This window comes from Coturnix japonica, chromosome 8 (genome assembly GCF_054131305.1).
Source record: "Coturnix japonica strain WE chromosome 8, WE-NBRP24, whole genome shotgun sequence".
NCBI lineage: Eukaryota > Metazoa > Chordata > Aves > Galliformes > Phasianidae > Coturnix > Coturnix japonica.
In genome coordinates this window covers 14,537,178-14,562,163 of record NC_140670.1, presented here as the reverse complement: position 1 = coordinate 14,562,163, position 24,986 = coordinate 14,537,178, and the positions used below count along the sequence as shown (strand labels likewise).

The window sequence follows — 24,986 nt, the reverse complement described above, 5'->3', positions numbered from 1 at the left end:
GCATTGCCTTACTTAGCTCAGATGTCCAAATGAAAATAATACCTATATGGAGGGATTATGCCCCCACCAGACAATCCCCATATTTCAAATTATCATGGCTATGTGCAGAACCACTGCAGTCTGCGCAATGTGCAAGGGTGCATCTCGAGAAACCCCAGATCACAGCTCTGATTGTCAGGGGTAGCTTTACTTGAGTTGAAATTAAGGATTGTGACAATTACGTGTATTGCATGTATCACATCCAAATTCAAATTAAGCTGCTGCCAGGAGCCAAAACTGTGATATTTTAACAGGATTTTATTTATTTATTTATTTATTTTCAAAGATGTATGTGAAGTATTACGTGCTACTGCTCCAAATGTTGTCAGACTTTATGTATAAAATATGGAAAAGTTGTGTCACTTGGTAAGATGTTACAAGCCTAAGGTATAGTTAGAAATCTTTTTTTAAATAAATACTGGTGTTTGTGGAAAGCTGGTGCTTTCATTAATGCTCTTCATAGTGTCCTCTGTTAATTCTTGTTAGTGAGGGTAAAGTGTGCTTTTCCACATGGCACAAAGGGCTTCAACTACTTATCAATATGGGAATTCCATTTTTCCTTATGGTATGTCACGATATCTTTAGACTTGCTAAATAATCAGTTCTACTTAACTATATCTCCAAATATAAAATATTACTCATACTAAGACATATTAAATGAACAGTCTGCAAATTTGTGTAATGTATTTAAAATAAGAGTATATTGTAGCTAATTCCCTTGCTAGGGGTTTGCTTAATATGTATTAATCAGGAGTGGTACAGATAGATGAGCCGAGAATTTCTAGTGTGCATTCAGTGAATGAGAGATGGAGTGAAGCCACCATTCGACAACAGAATTGTTTTATCTTAAATGGTTGCAGGAAGGAGGCTCTGCAACATTTGTCCGTTTGCCTTATTAATTAAGACTTTTGCATGACTAAAGGATTTCTTTTTTTCCTTGGAAGCTGGAAGTAATAAAGATGTGACTAAGCATGTATTTGTAACTCAGTTGCTTGACCTTTCTACAGCCCACAGCTACCACTAATGCTGATTTGTAATGGAGACATTATCGTTTATTTAAATCTTGATTAGGAAACAATTACAAGTAGGGCTTTAGTGTAGCAGTAAATTGATGTAGCCTTTAATTCATACTATAGATTGAGTGGATAAGCTTTCTGACTATAATTAGAGTGGATTTTAATGGCTTCAGTTGGTTGACTCATCACCAGCAGGGTAGGGCCTGTGATTGTTTCTTCACATTTATCTTTTAGTTCACACTTGATTTTTTTTCTTTGCTTCTAAATGTTATCATTTAATTTAGTAGCAAACTGAACAGTTGAAAGATATTTTGTGTTAATAAAAGAGAAAGTTGATAAAATAACAAAGCACCTTAGCAACACTAGACATGCTATGGTCTTTACAATTCGAGTGATAGTATTGCTCTTAGTAAAATAAGGGATAGATAATTTCATGTGTGGCTCAATAATGTGAGTGGAAAACATTTCCTTTTGTGTATACAGTTAACTAGTAGATTCATGTTTACTTTTGGCACCATTAGTTTTTGTATAAGTGTTTTTAATGTTGTAAAATGTTTCTTTTTATGTTTATCACATAAAGTTTTCCTTATGTCCAGTCATGATATTTTATTTTTCTTCAAGTTTCTTTTAAAAATACCTTATTATGAGGTTAAATGTAAATATGGGATGTTTCTTTGGAACAAGAGAACTTTCTGCTATGTTTTTTTACAAGGTGTTTCAAATTAATTTTATAACAAACTTCATCCATTTCAGTAAACTTTCTATTAGCTATGAATAACTCACCAGAATCTGTAAGGGTCAGTTCTTCATTTGTTACCGTTCTTTCCCACCTCAATGTACTTCATGTGTTTTTACTTCTGGCACAGAAGTGTTCTGTAGGATTGGTATGTGTCACAGTGCTCTGGTAGGCACAGAATTACATAAGGTGAGTGGAGAGGAAAAAAGTAGCAATTAATGATATATCACGCTTGTTAACTATCTGTATTTTTTTTCTGTCAATCTGCAGTGGATGATTCAGAACCCATACAAAGCTGCAACTTTCTTTGGGTGCATTGGCAAAGATAAATTTGGAGAAATATTAAAGAAGAAGGCTGAGGAAGCTCATGTGGATGCCCATTACTATGAGCAAAGTGAAGAACCGACAGGAACCTGCGCAGCCTGCATCACTAGTGATAACAGGTCAGGGGCCATTAATAATTTCCTAACATATGAATGTATTGAGCATAAATTGTTAGGAATATTTGGGTTTGAACAACAAACCGGATGTGGTGCTCATGGACATGATTTAGCAGAGGGCTGTTGTAGTCATGTTTATCTGGATTTTGGCATTAATTATATCTGCAGAGTTTCCTCTTCATCTTCCATACTTAGTTCTTCAAAGAGAAGACAAGAAGATGCTGGTGCTCTGTAATTTTCTGTTTAGTTACATAGCGTCTAAGCATGCATCATTGTAGAAATCGCCACTTCCTAGATGACTTAAGGGTAAAATGAAGTAAAGATTGTCAAGAGGTATATATACATCATGAACTCAGGAAAAATATATACGTATTTTGTTGTGCATCTCAGTGGAATTTCAGAGTTTAGGTAAATTTATTCATAAATATGTCTGCAAGCAATTCTTTAACTTACTAAGCAGTATTTTTGCTTTGCTAACATAACACACTTTTGATCCCAAATCTTTTCACAAATACCACAAATTTAACCACTGGTTCTTCTTTATCTCAGTCACTGTTTTAGAACACACTGGAGAGTGTATAGGGAAAGTGAGATACTTATTTCTCCTTTAGGGAATAGGAAAATAGCGACTGATTGTTGCCACTACTGTCTTTATTGTGTAGCCTCCCTTCTGTTAATGAGAACAAGTTTATTCTGAGCCTTTTTTCCCCTCTCTGATCATACTGGATTTAAACCATTTTTCTTGATTTGTAAGAATCTCTTTAACTGGCTGCAGTCGAAAGCTCTATTGGTTAATCTCATCCTCATGGGGCATGTGCTTACTTCCTTCTTCAGGTAATTCAGCTTTCTTGTCTCTCTGAGATCTCAGAATCAGTAAATAGCACTCATGGATTTTCCAGTAAGTGGCTGTGTGTGTTTCAGATGACCTGATAACAAATATTTTGTTTTTCTGCATAGTCCATCAGGTTTTTACAGAAGAGTACTGAGCTATTTCATGATTATAACTCTAAATCCTTTAGCTTACCAATACTTATGTACTTTGTTTTTGTTTTTTTTTTTTTCCCCAGAGCTTTTAAAGTAAATTGTAACACATGATTAAACTCTAAAATCATTCCTATGCTCTGTTATTATCTGCAGCTTTAGTTAGGATGTTCTGCTCGTAAGTAGCACATGCATGGAGTCTCCACCAAGTCATAGACTTGAAGTGCTCCAACTGCCTCCAATTACTGTATTTAATTGAAAAACATCTACCTTCTTTGTGTTCCTTATGTTGAACCTAGTGCTTTTAGACCTAGTTTTAATTTGGAGAAGCTCGGAGCTTCTTCAGTGAAGCAACCTTCTGTTCCACCTCACATGCAGGGCATCGTTTACTGTTAGATGTAGCCACTGAGAGTTAGGCTTACAGCTTCAGGAGCCTGTGGTAAGTGAAAGCAAACATAGGGTCTTTGCTAAGATTTGTGGAACATACCTTCTTTTCACTTAGGAACACATGTAGATAGAATTTTTCTAGCTAGGACCTTACTGGATATTTAAGACTTTATTAAACTGGGAGACTTAATTTGCTTTATAAATTTAATTTTCAAAATATTGTAAAAATTATAAATGCTTTCCTGGAACTTGCTTGATTCTCTCCTGTGAATTCTGCAGATTTATCGTCATTGAGATGATAACATTCATCAAGAACAGAACTTATTACCACATTATTTGTCCTGCTACAGATACTTAGTCTTATTTTCCATTAGTCCTTATTAGTTCTCTTTGGCTTTAGACTTCAGAATTAAAGGGAGAAGGCTCTAGAATATTCCTAGAATTAAACAACACGGATCTAGGCTGGGTATTTTAGTATATACAGAAATTTAGTCTGGTTCCTTGTTTTACTTTCGACATGCCTTATCTGTTCAGTTCACAAGAGCTTTTAGTAATTTTCTAGGAGGGCACAGCTAAACCAAAGGTGGGTTTTTTTGTTGTTGTTGTTTATTCCTTTGGGTTGGTTTTTTGTTGTTGTTTTTTGTTTGGTCGATTTTTACAATTGAGCATCTAAAGCCCTGACTCCTTTTCAAGTAGTAATTTACTCATTTGCTGGAGGAAAACACAGCTCCAAGGAAAAATTTAAAATCAGCTTTTAAAATAATATAACTGTTCATTGGAAAATGGTAACGGCGAGATATATACATATTTAAGACCTTGTTAATTCTCATGACAGAAAACAGTTTATAGAACACAAAAGAAGTTTGCTGCTCTAAACTGCGTGTTAGGAGGAACCAGGAAAAAAATTAACAGAAACTTGCAGATGCTGAACTGTGCAGAAGGACTTGATCGTGAAATGGAAAAACGTTGGTTGTAAACAAATGTGTATATACATAATGTATAAATATAGATATCTGTAATAGTGTGATGTGAACTGTGTGTGTGGATTTAATATATATTATTTAATAAAATTATGTTTTAAATATTATTTAAAGGAATTATTATGAAACAGCCAAGTATATCCATTTTATTGTGTTTCTGTTGTTCTCTTATGTTCCCGTGAGGATCTTTGATAATCATTGAGAAATTTGCAGTAGTAATAGTAAGGAGGATCTGATTTTAATCTCTTTTAGGTCACTTGTAGCTAACCTTGCTGCTGCTAATTGCTACAAGAAGGAAAAGCATCTTGATTTGGAGAAGAACTGGAAGTTGGTGGAAAAAGCCAAAGTTTATTACATCGCGGTAAGTTCAGCTTCTTCCAGCTTATGAAAGTTGAGTTATGGCATTAAGAAATTTAGGCAATGACCATGCCTATTGCATGGATTTAGGATGATTTCTCATAAACATGAAAGAAAATGTCTGCTCCAATTTCATCATAGTACAAATTCTTTAAATTTTAATGTAAAAACATTTAAGAATCTTTTACTTATGTGCTTTCTTAAATTAGTGAGAAAAATTGTAAGAACTAAATATATTTTCAGAGCTTTTGTAGTTGTGCATCAAATTTACATTTCACATTTTCTTGTAAATTGTTGTGAAGGATGCACAAATGATGTAGAAAAACACTATTAGCATAATTATTCACTGCAAACAGTTTGAGCTTATTTGTGTGAACAATCTTAATTGCTATTTATTCCATAGCAATTACTATGGCACCTTTATAACTCAATATTTCAGAAACAATGATTGTGATAAACCTCTTGAATTTGGATAGTGGTGTAAACTGGTTTAAATGATGAAATCTTATTCCTGAAATAAAGAGATTTTGAGTACAGGGCATTAGTAAATTCACAATATTTATTTGTTTGCCATTCTAAAATGAATCAAGCCAGATTACTGCATTTGTTTAAATTACATCTTGCATAAACAGAGGCAGTGGATTTGTTTTCATTTTGCTCTCAAGTTGATATGATTGACCAAAATTAACAAACGTAAAACATCTATGACAGATTAAAACCTCATAATGTGCATGTAATATATGGATTCTGTATGACAGCTGCTTCCATTCCACTACCTGAGTTATGTGGGAACAGCTGGTAAGAAGTGTAAAAAATTGATTATCCAAGAGGAACAAGTTCATTGAAAATACAGTTATTTCTTTTAGCTAGTGTTAATGTCTCCTACAGCCTGTTAGTGTGCACTGCTGTAGGCTCTACATGGTTGTTATTGATTCTTGTGTGCGGCCAAGACTGCCCCTTTATAAACTGTCAAAAAATACTTATAACCTTCTCAGTATACAAAGAAAATACATCCTGCTGCTGTTGCCATATGTGCTGCAGTTTAAGGGGGAAAAAAAAAAGCATTAATGCTCTGCTCATTTTTAATTTCTGGTTTTGAAGTGTTCTATGTCTATTTTTCAATAATTATTCCTCACCCTGTTCCAAATGCCGTGGTTAGGAATTAATGCTACTGGGTAAGAGATACTGGAAATCTGAAAATATGGCTAATTGTACAAAAGCAAATGTTACCTGAAGAAACATTAGTGCGCTGCCCAAAGCTTTTATTTACTATTTTTTATTGCTGTGTTTTTACATAATTACTACTCAAATTCCCAGTGTATGATTTAGGAAAAAGAAAAGTAATTATAAACCTAGTGGAGTTGCTTTAGGAAAAGTTGGAAAAATTATAGAAAGTGAAAATAAGTTTCTGGGTTGTTTTTTTTTGTTTGTTTTTATTTCCCCTGAAGATACAACTTTGATCTTATTTTAGTTCCAAAGCCTGTCTTCTGTATTTTATCCGTTTGGTCCCTTTAATGTTGACTCAGTAATGCTTTCTACTGACTTTAATATGCATTAGAAGTGTTTCAGTTTTTTTGGGGGGGTGATATCCTGCCTTTTGACCAAGAGAGGGAGAATTAGGAGGAAGATGAAATCCAGAATGTGCATCTATTAGTGGGTAAAGAACACCTAAGTGCTAATATATTAAGTATTTGCTAAATTGACTTCATATTAAGAAAACATCTGCTTGCAAGGAAATATCTGCTGGGTGAAGAACCTGTTTCACACCAGTAGCAATTGCACTCAAGGCTGGGTTCATTTAAGAGATTTCTAGGACAGTGTTATCACTTCAGATTACAGATGGCACATGTGCCTTAGCTTAAATCAAGGAGACAACACATAGAGCTGAACGCACTTTTTTTTTTTATCCTTTAACTTCTTTATTCACAGGTTTGTAGTGGTCGATGGGATTAAACAAATCCACATCGTGAACAATTAGCACTCCTGCTGCTCTTTCAGTCATTAATTTGCTCACTGTTGTGTCTGTCTTCGCTTGTGTCTTGTTACCTCTTCTGGCTCTGCTCTGTGCTTACGTCGCTTTCTATTCCCGTCTCTCTATCCAGGCGTCACCTATTTCCTGGATTGCACTGCTGTATGCTTTAGTGACAGATAATTTTTCTGGAAATCCTTGTTCTGAGATTATCAAACAACCTATTTTCTTGGCAGAGTAGGCCAGTTGCTGCTTTAGGACAGGTCAGCGATATCCTGTGGTCATCTGTATGTGCTTGCTAGGATAGATAATATGCTTTTCAATGCAGCTTTCAGCAGAATGGCCCTCAGATGAAACTTAGCTCTGAAATGTAATCAATTCACACAGGGAGTAGGTACAAAGGAAAAGATAGTGAACCCATGACAGAACCCTTAAAGACAACTTCTGTTACCATGAATGAACACAATACCTTTATTTTAGCCATCTGGTAATCGGATCCGGCAGACAAATTGGAGAAAGACAGCAAAGAATAGAACCCTGTAAATCACAGATAGAATCAAAATGCAGAAAGGCTGCCCTGGCTTACGCAAAAACAGTAAACTTTAAAAGTGTTTTTTCATCCCTTAAAATTACTTGGTGTTGTATCTTTTTAGATACGTTATGTGTACTGTCAAACTCCATGCGATTTCTTTCCCTTCTCCAGATATTATTCATCTACTTGCAGTAATTTCTGCCATTGACATTTTATCTTCTGGTCTGTCACATTCATTTCGTTGTGGATCAGCTAGCTGTACTGCTGGTGCCTGATTAGAATTCACTGCTAGGCATTTTAGGTAGTTCCTACTGGGCCTAGAAAATCTTATCCTAGACATTTCCCCTGTTTCAGAATAAGCCGAGGGTTATGATAGCACGGAGCATTGTTCTGATTCTGAAATTGTGAATGGGACACAGCCTGACATAAAAATAATCTCAAGTTGTGTTTTTTGAGTGAATTTTGTATGAATAAATAAATCTCTCGATTAGGGTTACCTATAGCAGACAAACTGAGGAGAATTTTAGTTGTTGTCTTTTGACTCCAATTAGCACCTCTGTGTTAGTAAGAAATTTGGCACTTGTCATTTCATAAATGCTTTCCTCTATTAAAAGCTGCACTTAACCTTGTGAAACGTTCTCAGCAACAAATGATACTGCCTTATTATACAGACAGCTGAGTTTTAACTTTCCGTCTGTATGCGAGCCCTATTGCTCTTAATGCAGCACTTCCCGGATGTATTTTGCTCTTGTTCCAATTAGTCATCCTTACTTCTCCCAGTTATTTAGCTTTGCTCAAACCTGCATTTGTTTAATAGTGTCATGTGGAGGCATTAGCTGTGTGAAACACTCCCACTGGCTGCTATAGTATTATTTACAGTGCTGAAGTAACAAGTGTGTTCTTGAAAGCTCATTCTTTGCTTCACTATTTCTGACCCATTCAAATGCTTTGCTTCACTGAACACATGAAGTGGCAGCACTGCCTGCAGTTAGGTTTCCAGTCTATGGATTGATGCAGTAACTTGAGTGTTATCTTGGAATGGGTCATTTAATGGAGCTTCCCCAAGTCAGTCAGGTCTTTGCAGGAAACCAAACAGTTTGTTTGCTGGTGAAAGACTTGTGATTTTTTTTTTTTTAAATACAAAGTAAAGTAGTAGATTTTGGTTGTAGACTGTCATTGGATTTGTATTTTGTGGCTATAGTTTATATACTAAAAAGTTGGTGTTCATGTATATTCTTATATGTGATGTGTCTCAAAGGGCTTTTTGGTAGCATCTACATACACTTCGATATGGCTGCAGTATTGCTGACGTTCACACTCGTCCAAGTTCATGAAAGGGACTTGGGACTGTTCCTGCACTTTATTGTTTGCATTATGTTTACTTCGCTTTGCTTTTTGCATTTACAGTGCCTGAGAACTTCAGGTTCTGTGCCTAGCTATTGTAGGTAGTGACTAGGGAAGCAATTGAACTATTTAGTAGTCCTAAGACTTATTTCTATGAAGCTGAATTTAGCATTGCTCTCTTTCCATATTGTCTAGCAATATTTTGCTCAGAGAGGGCAATGCTTTCATTCAGTCATCTTTGTGTGGGCTGTTATTATTTCACAATCCGTAAAAGTTTAAGCCATTGTTTTTTACTACTTTTGTGTAGCAAATAATAGAAATTTCTCAATAGTGATGTCCTTCAATTGTGCTGCACTGAGTATAAAATGTTGTAATACCAGTTAGATTTGTTTGCCTACAGTTAAATTACATCCAATTACCATCAGCATCTCTTTTGTATTTTCAGAGTTGATGGCAAGTGTAGTTTAACTCGATGTTAATGATGGTTCTGATCAAGACCATGTATTCTGGTCTTAGGCCATGTATCTCGTAGGGGATACTAGGTATTGCAACATGTGGTAATGAACTAATGTAGCACTGCTGGAGGATAAGTTTTTAAACCTCCAAGCACTCTGGTGTGTTTCAGTAAATGCTGTGGTATTTTTATATTTATTTCCTTTTAATACCTAAGTGCTTATCTAAGCAGAGAGATACTGTGGTGGTGTAGTGGGCTTGATGGCAGAATTATCTGGTTTCAACACGAGTCTGTCAAAACATAAGCTTGATGTCAGCAATGTGTAGCAAAGCTTAAATAACATTTTAGTGTATTTTACATGGGTTTTGGCTATTCTACTTGAGAAAAAATACTGATTATTACAACAATGTAAGTATAAATGAAATTTCTTTTGTGCTGTCTCCTCCTTTCAGAGGCACGTTCAATGAAGGCATTTTTATTGTAATTTACTGCTATGATGAGTATGATAATTTACAATGGATTGTGATAGGTTTTTATTCTTTGAAATGTGCTGGGTCTGTGTGTGCATCATGGGAAATGGGAGAGACAGGCACTGGCAGGAATCAAAATATCCCCTGAAAAGTCTTTTTTTTTTTTTTTTTTTTCTTTCCCACCATTGATAAATTTTGCTGTATTTCTCTGACGTCAGAATGTCATTTGAGATGCAAAACTATTTCTCTCAATAATTAGTAGGTTTTATGGCCAGGAAGACACAGTTCTGAGTGTGTTGCTTTGCCATAAAGGTGAAGCTGCAGTTAGCAAATTAGTTGGGTCATCATTTACTGGCCTCTCAGATATCATTATCTTCCTGAAAACCACCATTGTGAGGAACTGAGTTTTCTGGGAGTTACAGATGAAATGTGACAAATTTAGAAAGAGAAAGTGATAACACTGTGTGTAAGCAGGAAGTAAATCTGCAATTTTCTTTCTTCTAAAACATATACGGGGAAGAAAGTGATTTCTCTTGCATAAATATAGAAAATCTCAGATTTCAGTTACTAACCTAAATGAAAACAAAACAAAACCTTTGTTTCCCTGCTGGTGATTGTTTGTCATTCTGTAATGTATTTAGAGTACGATGTGCTTTATGCTACTATTTCAGGTGTGACTGCTCATGCATGGATGCTTTTGTCAGTGTTTTCTCAAGTAACTTAGAAGGGAAACTGAATTCAGAAATTGGTTTTTATATTTTGCGTACTATGCTCCTCAGAATGCCATTGCTTTAAGATGGACACGGGTACTTCATGCAGAATTGTGCATCATGAAGTCTTAAGACGGACTGTACTTTCTGTGTAATAGAAAATTAATGAGAATCTGTTTAACATAGTAAAAATATTTATTTCTGGATATTCACCTCTGTTACTAATTACATTTATTTATATGAAGAATAAATGTTTCATCTCCTGTCATTCTCCTCCTACCCCAGTAGCCTTTAAATTGCAGATAAACTTCTTCAGCACAGTAATTAGTGACGCTCAGTCATTGCTCCTTTTATCAAGTGATTTTATTTTATTTTTTAGAAGAATGCATTATTAGAGCACTTACACAGCCAGCCCCGCTGCAACAGCCAGGCGGCAATAGCAGTGCCATTTTTCACAAAGAAAATGTTGAACAGGAGCCAAACGTTTGGTGGCAGAGTCTGTTGCTAGGAAATCAAGTTCCTGAGGCGATTAATGACAAAGCAAGCAGTAACAAGAAGGCAGAATTACAGATTTAAAAGAGGGGGAGAAAAAAAGTGGTTGGTGTTATAATTACCCAAAGAAATTCGTACTCATTAAATTGGCTGTTTTTATGATTGACTTTAATTGGAGGTTAGTTCAGATATTTAGCTCCTTTCCCACCCCTTTAAACACACACATGCACATAATCTGTAGAACTGCAGACTTGTTTTTCTAAGCATTGAGAGGAGCTTGCCCTGTAATTTGATCCCCACTGACAGATGCATTTTCTATGCTGCCATTTTGAATTAACCTATTGTGCAACAATTTTCCTTAGCTCTGTTGAATAAAACATCAAGTCTTATTACCTCAGATGGATTTGATAGAGTAAAAGAATGTACTTCTAGCTGAAGTAGACTATTTGCAATGAGTTCAGTGATTTGAACTCTGCCAACAAGCCCCAATAATTTGTGATGTATACTTAAAGAACGAAGGAGAGAAGAGCCACGTGGGGGGTCTTTTGGGCTGTATGAAGTTGAAACGCAAGGCTCGCAGTAATATTGTCATTTGTGCTGAGGTTATTCCCTGAGATCAAGCCATTTTTAGATAAAGCGTGTTAACTAAGATTTTTTCCTATTAATCAGATCTGTTTTGAACTGGAGCTTCTCTTGCTCTTGGGGGAGTAGGAAAATAAAAATCAATTCCTTTCTTCCCAAGCCCTAATGGTTGGATTGTCCCTGTGAGGCTTCTTTTGTGAAATTTTCCCACCTGAAGTTTAAGTGGAACAAATGATATTTTAAGATAATTCCTAGTTCTTAATAATGTATATGTTTTACGGCGAGGGAAGATCAGGTTTTTCACCTTCCTCAGTTTTCTCCCCAATTAGAAATATTTAACCAGTTGGTTCAACGAAATTTAGGCAGGGAAATGGGGAGGAGACTGACCCTGACATTTAAATCCTGTCATGTTTCATCGATCACTTTTGAGACAGTATTCCCTACTTGCAGCAAGTGATAAACAAGGAAATATCCTTTTGCAGAACCTGTAAGGGAACATACAGAAGCTGAACTGTAAAAGCTAAATAATGCCACTGCTCTACAAATTCCTAATCAAACAGTGAAACAAAAGAGCCGTGCGTATCCCATCCAACAATACACACAGTACTAATCAGATGCCAATGCCAAGCTGTCTGCTTTGTTAAATACCCAGGTTCCCTGAGGCAAGAAGACAGCTGCTATAACTACTATGAAATTTGGTAGCTCAATCTATTTTTGCTACCCTTGGGCTATCAAGCTACTGTTAATTCAGACCACCCGAATTGGTACACTTTAGGGATTTTTTTTCAAAGTGTTTGTAATTAAAATGATAAAACATCATTATTACGCTGAAGATGTTGTGTGTGCTTTGCATTTGACAGATACCTACAGAGATAAACTCAGCATGTAATTTTCATTGACATAATGCTTGTGATTGCATTAGCCTTTTAAAAGTATATTGCTTTTTAGGGAAAAATGAAGGGGAGGGCATGCTTTTACTCCATTAGCAGAATTTGTAAATCTGCTGAAACACTGAATCAAGCTGTTGGCAGTGCCTGGCGGGGGTGGTGCAGTGGTGTGGGCAGCAGTGCCAGCTCTGCTGCTGTGGGCAGGGATCTGCCAGCTCCCTGGTGACTGCCTGTAGGAACACCCAGCCTCCTGTGTATGTAGTCTGGGCAGGCTTAACACACTATTTAAATGTAAATGTAGAAGAGAAGCCTCCATTCTCAAAGGGGTGAGTTGAGCCAATTTGAGGGGCCATCTTTACTGGAGGTCCTCTTGCATGTCAGTCTTTATTAGATACCATCTTTATAAGAGCACAAGAATGTTGCATGTTACCATGTCAGCTTTGTTACAGCAAAATCTCAAAACCAAAGCACCAGCAGGTCTAGGAATCAGATGCCCAGAACGATGCAGCATTGGTTCTGCCTTGAATTATTCTTGTTTTCATTATTTCTGTGGTAAAGTTGAAGAAAAATAATCAATTTAAGGTTGTCCTAAAGACTAAACTGTAAGCAACTGTTGCTTACTTTGATTGCTGACTTCCAAAATTTATAGTAAGTTGGTTGTTATCACCCTGTGTACCATTGATTGAAATCTAGGATTCCTCCTTCCTTCCAAAGGAGCTGGTTACTTCAGCACATGAACACATCATAGGCTGCATAACCCCAGATCGTGTGTTCTTTGTGTCTCTGCCATCACCTGCCACATGAAAAACAGCACCTGTATATAAACCAGCAGTTGTGTTCTTTTAGATGATGAGAATGGTTCTTGTTTGTGAAAACAGTATGTGTGTATATGTGCAACTTGAGAGATGAGCTGAAACTATTCAAGGTAGCCTTCTACTTGATCTGAACTTGGAACTGCAGTTTCATTTAGCATTTGCATGTGTAATAGCAATAGTGAAGTTGTTTAAACACAAAACCTCTGTTTTCTGCAGGAAGTTATGATTATTGGTTTTTTGATGAAAGAAAACCAAAACACATCCTGGAAATGGGGGGAAATAGAGTCAATATATTTCCAGTTATTTTATCTATAATATTCAGTATTTTCAGTAGTCCATTATCATTTACATTGAAGTTTTAAGCCATGATGTATTTTCTTCATTTTGAAGTGAAATATGTATGTACTTCTCATATTTTCATTCGTACATTGCCTCTTTTTAGATCACAAACTGAACCACACAGAATGGCTTTCATCTGCATTGTGGATCAAAGGGGTTTTAAAATAGCAGGGTCACAAGCAGGGTGGAAACCTGAAGTTCTCTTTTTGATTCTACAAATAACAATTACCTTAAAAAGTAACATTATTTTTACAGCACAGCTTATACATATGCTAAATATTTGTATCAAGTAAATTTTAAGGTACCACATCGTGCATGTCAGCTGTGTACGAGGGAAATAAAAGTGTTTCCTAAAAACACTGGTATACAGGTTTTCAGTGATTACATGTTAAGCACAAGGTAATAGCTTGACTTTGAGGCTGGGCTTTCTACAACCTTGTAGTAGGTTCTTTTGCTCTTGAAGGGGCAGGAGAGCTGAGTCCAGCCAGTCTCATTTGTTTTCAGGTTTCTTTGAAAAAGGAATTGACTGATTCCAGCATTTGAAAGAAGTTCCAGGTCCTAAGATAAATCCTGGAATGACCTTTGTACAAAAGAAGAAAAAGACCTGTCCAGTTTCTCAGGGGAGATCTGCTTTTGTTGAGATATTTGTGGTGTTTGAGTTGTTGTGGTTTTTCTGTTTGTTCATTTGACTGTTTATTTTAAAAGAATGGAACCATAAAGAAAGGGCCAGTCACATTTTGTGGTGTGGCTTTAGTACTTTCAGTTGTTGGTGCAGTGCTCAGTCAGCAGTGCACTGCGTCACCTATGGCTCAGGCTGCGCTGCTACAAAGATCCTTTTTTTCCCCTCTTTTTTTTCTTTTCTTACTTTAAATAAAGGAGATACTAAATTCTCTAATTGAGTAATAAGTGGTGTTTCAAAACAACTTCCTAAAACAGTTTTGCAAGTAGAGGTGGATACTGTTGTTTTCTAAGGCATACTCAGACCATCATGGTAACAGATAAGGCCTGATAATCCTTGAAGAGGTCTGACTTAACTAAAAGCTTAGGGCATTCAGATTTTGTCTACAAAAGAAGCGTTTTGATGATGCAGATGCTGTGGAAAAGCATCCAGGAGTTACAGACTTATCTCTGGCATAAGCACCCTGATACAGTGATGTTTTATAACAGCTGCTGTAGCAGGAGAAATGCTCTCATTTTCTCAGATCAGTTGTGCCAGCACCAAAAAACAAATTTTTTTCATTGTTTTTGAATGCAGTTATTCTGGTGTAATCATTTAATGAATACTAGTCTATAATATTTACCATAAAGATAAATATACCTTGTGGTCCATGGATACTGCTAAGTCCTTTGTCAATCACAAGTCTTTCAATAGACCTTGAAGATCTGTAGATCTTCCTCATTATCTGTTCTTACACCAAAGTTACTGAAGCTGTGTTGTACTGTTCTATTTCTTTTCCTAATTTTTTTTTTATTATTATTTTTTGCCAACTATGGAATTGCCAGATGCAATATAACAGTACTTCCCTGCAAATTTGAAAATGGTGGAGAACAGCAGTTAACAGTATTTAGCATGAAATATGCCTCAGCATATGCCTCTGAACATGTCTTTTTAGGACCATATGGAGTATAATTGGTGCTGAACAACAATGAGGTGTTTTGCGAAAAGTAGAGGCTAAGCATTATAAAGAGTCATAAACTCATAAACAGACAAATAGAGGAAATGTGAGGAAGGAGGGATGTAGTGATTTTTGTGTGTTTGTGTATCTTGTTCTTTCTACATGACCTGAAGTGAAACGTCACAGTATTTTTTCATAGATTTTGTTTTACAGCAGGGTTAAATCCAAGAAATTCAGCAAAACTATAGTGTGTAGATAATGGCCATGCGAGATGATGTGAGTAATTGGGGGGATGCAGAAGTAATATTATTATCCACTGAGTGCACCCAGAATATTGACATTCATAGCCTTGCTTACTGTCATTGGCAGTCTTTGTGTATGTAACTCTTAAGACACTTGATTTCAGAATGTTAAGGTAAGACTGAATTTAATCCTTAAATATCAATTCCCTTGTCCTTCGAGGACTGGAGCCAAAAGTTAGGGGTTTTATTCATTTACTTAGTGAGATACTTTATTTCTGAGAGACAATTTAGACTTAATAGTATTGATTTTATTCATCAATTGAATTTTAACTGTAGCTGAGTATAGGAAAATAGTGTATGATTATATGAAGGATTCATTTTGCTTTGAAGAAAAAAAGGGAAATTTTCAATGAGTGCATATAAAGGAGAGCAAGCATTCATTCCCCAGGCCCAGTGCGGTCTCTAAGTGCTTCTTTATACTGCTGAGAATGGGCTGAAGAGAGTTTCTGCTGAGGGCTGTAGATTCTTATCTGCCTAATTGAGCCATCATTTGTTGACATGATGAGGGAAATCATGTGACCTGCCTTTAATGCATTGCTCGGTAACAGCAGGAGTGTAAAATGTAGTTCATGGAAGACTAACAGAAGATAAGTTTTTAGAGTAGCCTTCTATGCAGAGCACTCTGAGGTTATTGCAGCAGAATCTACTACTTGATTTTTCAGATGGTAAATGTGTTGAACCAAAACATCAGTTTCTAATTGTTTTGAAAGCATTGAGCTGTATTACAAAGATCCCAATCCTTCAGAATATGAATTTAATACATTCTCAGTTTTATCAGTATGATCATAAAACTGTCAGAAGAATTGAGATTGGTGCAAAAGCATCCATATAATAAGTAGGCTGACTGCAGAGTTGTTACCAAGTGCCATGGAGTGGTGAAACAAACAACAGAAAACATTCAATGTTATAACTTAGATAAGTATCAGAAAAGGGCATTTAAGGAAAAAAAGAAAAAGCAACCTGTAATTGGAGGCACATTCTCTAATGTGTATTGTATTCTCTAGTTCTACTGTATTAAGTTTCAGTCATAGATCTTAACCTGATTTCCTGTTTTGTAGAATGTAGAATTGCAGGCACTCTGTTGTCTTTGGAGATGTCTGTTTACCAGAGTGTTAGGCTGAACTGATCTCATCTCTAAGAAGAGTGAATTTCAGTTCTGTTTTTGAAATAAGTGATGACTAGCTGCTGTGCTGATGAAAAGCTATCCTAGTTTGGAAGATACTGGTACACTTTAGAATGATATGCAGAATTAATGTAGCTAAGGAACATGAGACTGATATAACTCTAGAGGTTGGTTTGTCAATTAATATTCCGATCACCTCTGCTAATTTTTGTATTACTAGTAATCTTTCAGCACTGGCCCGAGAGAAGAGAGCATGAGAAGAGTGGTTGATTGTTCCTGCAACTGCAGGTGTCTGTAGGAGATGTTCCAGGATGCTGGTGTCTAACCTTTAAGTTTGACTGGGCCACACTGAGCAGAGAGGAATCATGGACTGCATACAAAATACATCATATAGTTACTGCCTACATGTAACAAAACTTTTTCAATAAATGTTTATAATTAAAACATATATAAATACATATTATATATATATATATATATACACACACATGTATGTGTGTATATATATAAACAGAGGACAACAAAAACAAACATGGGATGTTTGACCTTGTTCTTGTAAATGTCATGCATCATTGTGTGGTTCAGTGGAAGAGTGCAATTCTTCGTGAGTTTTCAAGGTGCTCATGTGAGATGTCTTGATCTAATTTTAATCTTCTTCACTTTATCCTTTAAAACAGTTGTTTATAAATGTATGTGCTTTGAAAAAACAGTGATGTGAATGAGGTGTAACTGAATTTTTTTCTCTGTTAAGATAGGTCTTATAAAAATCTAGTAAAGAGGCATGATCAGTTTGTTTTTTTTTCTTTGATTCTTACATCTGATTATAACTTCATAGTTTCCATTTGGAAATTACAGGGTAACGTATTTATGTCAACTGAAAATGGAGTCACAAATATACAAAAAAAAAACCAAAAACAAAACAAAAAAAACAAATTCAGCAATCTTGAAACTTAATCTCAAATTCCCTTATAGAAATAGAAAGTGAGGTTGCATATTTTTAATTGCCATAACCTGAACTTGCCAAGTTTAAGTTTCATTTTAATACTGTTATGGTGTTAAACATTGCACGGAGAAGTTGATTTTCACCTTAAAGACACATAGTTAGCTTATTTAAATGGCTGCTCAAATGCACCAGAAATTCTACATCTGTCAGCCATTTTTCATTTTCAAGTTCTGGCCCCAATTTGCTTTTTAATTCCATAAATGACTTGATGTCATTACACAGATCATAAGATCTTTATAGCATTCTTTCCTAACTTAGACGCCTTACATCAGAGAAGTAATCAATTAGAAAATATGTCAGCACTGTATGAGTATTCTGGATGTTTCTTCTGCAGTTAAGTTGTTAACATATTGTTTTACAGAATAGCATGAGCCCAAGTTTAGTAATTAAGTAAGAAAAGTTGCGTGTTAATAACAAAAAACCTTATCTTCACAGGGACACATATGTGTAGGTAAGTTGAAATGTTATCAGTAGTAACTGTGATTTACTCATCGAGTGCCACAAGTGCATGTGATATGTGATATGAGTAGGTTTTACTGAGTGTATGTGGTGGGCCTGAGAGGTGAAGTTAGCACTGCACTGCATCCGCTACTCCACAGTGTTCATTGTTGCCTATGCAATCCACGCTAGAGCTACATGCAATTGGCTCATGAAAAATACCACTGAAAATGATGTTAAAATAATGTTAAGCATTTACGATCTTGTGGGGCCTCATTACTAGCTGCTCAGGGCCACATGTGGCCTGCAGGTTGGACAAGCTTTCTCTAGACTAAAAAAGAGCTGGCAGCTGGAAGGGTATTGTATTTGCTTCTACTGCTTTACTTTTACCTAACCATCCTCTTGTGGCTGCTTTTGGGATGAGATACTCAACTTTGAGAATTTTGGATCTTATAATTTACTGTTTCATCTGATAAGTTTAAAAGATTCATACCTTGTTCCTCTCATCCTTGATTCTGACCTAGTGAGAAAGGAAAGGTGAGAACAAGGGCACACATGACAAAAATAGCATGGTGTCTATAGCTGCTTTACATAAGAAAAATACACATACTTTGATTACGTATTTCCAGAAAAACTGTAATAATGTAAGTACAAATACAGTAAAGTTCTGCTCAAACACTTGTGAACCACGGCAGAGCATTCACTGTGATTTTCAGTGTTCAAGCTACTGGTTTTCTATTTGAAAACAGTTTTGTTAGTAAATGCCTAAACTATGTTTTATTAACTAGAAAGACACTACAATTAATACCTGCCTTGACAGCAAAACTTTTAATTCTGACTGTATATTGTGTAAGAGGAAAATTCACGGGTGGATTTAGAATTGCATTTGTAGAAGGCAACACCCAGTGTGCCACCCAGGACGTGGAATTCCATTTTTCTAATTTGAAGGTCATGAATGGTTATAGTTACTAAAAAGTTATAACTGAATCACAGTCAATATTTATTTAACCTGAAATTGAAGTTTTCTTGCCTATTCTTGCTTCCCCATTTGGGGATATTTTGGTGCTGAGTGATGTATTGTTTGGAAGGAAGGACAATCTCACACTTCCTCCCATTTTCCTCTTTTCAGTCAGTTTAGACTAGAGACTAGGAAACCTTGGATTTTGCTGTTGCTTACTCCTCATTACATAGATACCTTTGTACACATGCAACTGTTGGGCTTCAATACATCATCTCCTCCTTTTCCTAGCAGTATTTGAGCAGTATTGCTATAACCAGTAACAGTTTGTTCTAAAAATCTAAATTCAGCCATAATCTTGTTTTCTATTCTGATTAGTACCATATATGTTGTAACACAAAGTAGACATGTTTTATTGTGAAATAAATACTACTTTACACTGAATCAGTTTTAGAGCACTGTATTGTCCTATTGTTACAAATCAGCTAAATTTTCAGTTGTTACGGATTTAATGGTAGGTTTTAGTTTTAAGAGAAAATACATAGCTATTTTTCCTACTCTCAGGTAGCGCTTCCATTGGTAACTGAAAGACTCTTAAGTGAAAAAAAAAACAAGTTCTTTTTAGCATTGAATGTGTGTCCTTTAGTTAGCATGCGTATTCTTGTTTTCTCCAGTTGAAACTGTCCAATGGAAATATGCTTCTGGTACAAGAAATGAGACTGAGGTAATAAGAACATTGATTGGTTGATATAACTGCTGGCAAAAGAAGTCAGTGCTGCAGACTGACTCATCTAAACTAGAAGGGCAACTCTAGCCCACAGCTAAGTAAAAGCAAAAATCAGTTCTGCTGTAGGAATACTTTATGTTTATGTATGCCTTAGTTATTTTAATTGGAGTAAGACAGAATAATTAATATGACATCACTCAACTAAAAATTGAGCTATGAATTAAGCAAAATCTTCAGTACCACTGTCCACAGATTTGGGGCTAAATCTACAATCTGTTTATAGGCCCTTCAAGTTGAAGAGCTCTGGCTAAATAGGGAAGGTTTCATGAAATGCATAAAGCATGTTAGATATAAATTCTACAAGAGCAGTATTTGCTTTGGAGTTCTGTTTGCCCTCACTGATAAGTTTGCCTAGCAATGCTCAGAAATAATTATTGCCCTGAAATGGATAATGGTTCAAAAATAAGCCTTGTGCAAATCAGAAGTTAATATTTGCCTCGTATGACAAATGAGGAAGAAGTTTGAGCGGGCATAAAAGCAGTTCTCAAATTAAACTCTTGATAAAAAAGAATGAAAAGCTTTTAGAAATCCTCTGCAACATTGTGTGTTCATCTTCCATGTCAGTAGTTGTTGCCAGAAGAGCCGCAATGTTTGAGAACATATTATTATGAACTCCCCAGTTCTACCCAGATGTTAAGGATTATTATTAATGAGTCACTTTGCCTTGTAATTGCCACAGAGTGTGCTCATTATAAAAACCTCTGATGAGAAGATTGTTTTCCGAAATTTCTCAGTATGCTGTTTTTTATTTCATAATTTGTTTATTTTCTAAAAGCCCTTTTCTTTTAATGTCTATTATCAACTATTTGGTTTTCTTTTTCTTTGTCTGAAATGTGTTATGAAAGGACACACAATGAATTTATTTGTCTTTATTTTGTTTGGTATAGCTTTGTTTGGCATAAAGTTTTAAATAATTGAACACCACAGACCCCAGATTCCCCCCAGACTCTGGTTTTTGGCAATAAGACACAGGGTAAAAAAAAAGAGTTCATCTTTTAACTTGTCATATTAATGTAGTAGCTACCATTTTAGCTGTAAAATCTTGGGTTTCTATGCGTGGAAGCAGAAGACTTTGGCTGCAGAGACTGTTAGTTTAGTCCACAGATATCCTTTTTAATAAATATTCGTAGCCCTCAGCCACCTTCCTGACAATGCTCTCCATACTTTTTTATTTTACAGTTTCATTTACTTGTGCCATACACAGTTCATGTAAATAGAAAAAAAAATGATCTCATCACTCTCAGAACCCCTCCTGCTGCAGGGCTCTGGCTTGCTATCACGTGGCTGTTAGGCCTTTAAAACCCGAGTCATGGACTTCATAGATCATCTAAAAAGCAGTAGTAGTATAATCTGCAACTGTTGTCGTACATAGGAGGTGTGACTTTTTTTCTCAGTATGGAAGGAAATTAAATGAGAGAGGGGGCAAAGAGCATTTTATGAAGGAGCTTAGTGCACTGTAGTTAATACTGCTTGTGTTTTTATTCAACATACTTACGATACTTTGTCAGGATGTGGGATACCCCATTTGGTTTACAGTGTGGTTTTCCTGAAAGGATAGCATTGGTTAAGCACAATAAAGCAAACAAATCATTTTCTCCAGACGTGTGTGGTTGAAGTTCAGTGACTGTTGGCTGAAAGACTCCCAGACTAGCAGCGATTCATGTGCCTTGTGCTAATGTCAGTGCTTATGGCTGGTGGTTCAAATGTAGCAGTAAATCTAAATGTAATTTTTCTCCAATTTTGCTCACGTTTTTGTTACATACCTCACAGGTTGTTTTAAGAGATTGTGCTGGTAAGATCACCCTATAAGTTAAGATCTTAATATTTGATGCATAATTTTGCCTATACTGTAAACTTAGTCATTACAATTTTGTTAAAATTTATTGAACAGCCACATTCGTGAGGATTATTTGAATTTTGAATATGTTACACTGAATTCTTCTAATAAAATGATGGCTTGTCATCTGACTTGGTGAAGCTAATCCAAAAGAAAGCAACAGAAAAGGTAATTTAATTTCAGAAAACAAGTTTTCAGATACTAGCAAGTTAATTGCAAAATTAAGCACAGTTTCTTGTTGCTTTTCTGTCAAAATGGGCTTAGCTTTAGGGAAATTTCTGTGAATTTAAGTGAGTTCTTCCAAGAAGTGGTGTACATAAGAAATACGAAGAAAACCACTTACCTTGCTGTGGAATACACAACATTTATTATCATCATTGCAGCTGATATTGCAGGCGTTTAGACATGTTTATGACTGGTTTGAAAGCAATTGGGTAAGCTTACTTTCAGGGATGGCCTTGCTGCTCCAGCTGTGACATAGCAGGAGTGTTGACAGTTGTTTCTGACTGAAAGGGAGTTGAGCTCCTTTTAGCAATGATTTGTTTAGGAGTACTTGGTATTCTGATTGATCTTGGTAGTTTAATGTACTCTCCAAAGTTATATTGAGACTGTTTAATGCAACCGTTCAGGCATGGGTTGGACAAAGATGCTGTCATTGATTTTCATTTCTAATCTAAAACCAAGAATTAACTTGATCTCCTCTACTTGCTTTAAATCAATGGTGTTGATTAAACAAACTCCTTTTTACCTCTGCCTGTTGTGTCACTCTCATTAGAATAGATATTTAAACATAAAAATGGGATTTAGGCATCAGTTGTCTTCTCAAAAAATATTTTTTTCAACAAGAGAAAAGAAAAATACACAGGAGGAATAAAGCAGTATTGGACGAAATAAGAACAACTTTTACAGTTATTTTGAGAGTGAGTTGGAGATCCTGCCTGTAATGTAGGGCAATGAGGGGAAAAAACATTCTCTCAGCTTTCAGTCATCTGTAACTCAAGATCTTCCTTGGGTCAAGGTTTGAGAGTTCTTGAGATTTGTTGTTATTGTTGTTTTTTAGTGTGTTGTTTAGTTTTAACAAGTAAATATGGATAATCATTTGTTGAACTTATGAAAATACTGAACATTTGTGACATCTTGGTGTAACAAGGTGTACTTAAGTAATGTATTTGTTCATAAATTTTTTCATTTGCTGCCTGGAAGTTGATGCCTCACAGATCCCTGTTATGAGAGGCACAGTGTTCTCTGTTTTCTTGTGTTAGAAGCTAGGGTTTTTCTCTGGAAATGGTGTGTGTAGATGAGGTGCTCAACACGCAATAAGCAGTGATGTGAATTTAGAATGCCAGGCAGCTCCCAACGTCAGTCTCATTAGGCAGGTAGGTTGTAAGTAAACATGTCTGTCCTTAAAAGTGGATTATGTGGAGTATGTTAATGTGCACAATGTCTTCAGGTTTGACTGCATAAACTAGGAAATAGTGAGGAAGAGTACAAGTGGGACTTGAGAGTTCATAGCATGGTAGCTGCCCTACCGTTATATGAGCACTCTGCACGCCCACCTCCCTGAAGGTGCTGCAGGATGTGCTTCATGCTGAAAACATGGGTAAGCCTCCAGTGTGGCTTTTCTTGAGATTCCTGGGGAGTTCATTCTGTGTTATTTATCTTCCAGTGTAGACAAGCTCAAATACAGCATGTGTGCATAGATCTCTGGTTTCTGTTAGTAGCTTTATCCTTCCTTGTTTTTACATGTATATTAAACATCATAGTTCTTTATTTTGCCAGTATAACTTGGTTTTCACACCTCTGTGACATCCTGACTCTAAATAGTGCAGTCCCAGCCTTCATTCTTGCTTTTCACTGTCCATCTGCAGTCAGGGTGACTTGCCTGGCTCCCAAGAGCTGATTACTGTATTTCAGGTGAGGATTTATGTTTGTAATTTATTCAGAATTATTTCCTAACCTGGATATTTGCTTTTTCTTTGCTTTTTAGTAGCTGCTGAGCTATTGGTTTTTGTCAGTAGGTAAACCATGAGGGAGCGTGTCCTTTTCTCCTAGTTTGAGCCCAATACTAAAACAGAAAAACTTTCTTTACACAACCGAATGGGAATAGAAGACCTAGGGTAGAATTATATAAATTTCTAGTAATGGAAAATGAGCAATTACAGACGTGAAAAAAGCTAGATTTGGAAAGGATAAGGACAAAAGGAATAAAACAATTGATAGCATGACAGAATAGGACCTGTAATATAAAATAAAGATTTTTTAAAATCCATGAAAATAGCCAATGGTCAGCAATAATGCTATTGATATCTCATTATTATTTTTTTTCCTTTGAATCCTTATTCCCAGTACAAAGATTCTTTTCATGAATGTGGAGTATATGTTCTCAGAGGATAATCTGAAGATTTTTATCTTTAAATATACCAAACAAATTGAGTATTCCAGCTCTCTTCTTTTAAAACAAATATTTTCTGGAAGACTAGTCTCTCACAAAAGTGAATACCGATGTGGTATCCATGTGGGACAGAAAAGGATTGTTTGAGCTCACTCAAGTGAAGTCTTCCACCTCTTTTGTAACCAATGCAGACACCAGTAGATGAATGAGTGTTACAGCTGGTGCCTGTCGTGATCACATTCTGCGTATGGATCCTGTCTTACTCTAGACTTGATATATTACAGTAACTGAAGTAATAAACTTCCCAGTGAAAGATTCAAGAAGTAGGTAAAGCTCTCTTTATTAAATTGAGAATTTGGAGCGTAGGGAGTGTGATTATTTCTCCGGCAGTTTTTTTGTTTGGTTGTTTTTTTGATGAAAATGACTGACGTGTTTGTTGTACTTCTAGTGAGTGTAGGTGGAAGAAGACAACACTGTGTTAGACACATGTGAGTAGTACAGCAACGTTCTGACAGGAGCAGTGCTAATTTGTATTAAAAAAAATCTCTCATATGTTGATAATTGATAAGGCTCAAGTCTCCCACTGAAGTTTCTGCATGACAGATCCATTTCACAAAAGAGCACAATACTTCCCTAATGATGCTTTTGACTCTGATAAAAACATATTAATGGATTCCTGATATGTGCCTTTTAGCCTTACACATCTTTCATTCATGTTTTTTCATACAGAAGATCCAAATGGTTATTCATTCTAGTGCATCCGTGTGGCATGTATGATCTCAGTAGTGTCATATGTTGTCTTCAGCCCACGGCAAGATCCATTTCTGTGCTGGGGAAAGAAATAGAAAACTAACACACATCTGGGAATATAAGAAGGTTGAAGCACAGTGCAAAGCTACTTGTGACTTGGTAGAGAATTCAGTAGAAACCTGACACAGTGTGCTGTAGGAGCCCTGCTTGTCTGCAATCCAATATCAAAGCTAACGTTAAAACACAAAAC

At 36.0% G+C, this 24,986-nt stretch overlaps 1 protein-coding gene across 4 annotated transcripts in view; it reads left to right on the top strand.

The window, feature by feature from the left end:
* Positions 1-24,986, top strand: part of ADK (adenosine kinase) — a 253,442-nt gene that overhangs the window by 111,653 nt on the left and 116,803 nt on the right. For all 4 annotated transcript variants that reach the window (XM_015866530.3, XM_085554286.1, XM_015866531.3 and 1 more), the window contains 2 exons: positions 2,062-2,234; positions 4,832-4,940. In XM_015866530.3, coding sequence (XP_015722016.3) covers positions 2,062-2,234; positions 4,832-4,940 — 282 coding nt within the window. The remainder of the gene's footprint in view (positions 1-2,061; positions 2,235-4,831; positions 4,941-24,986) is intronic.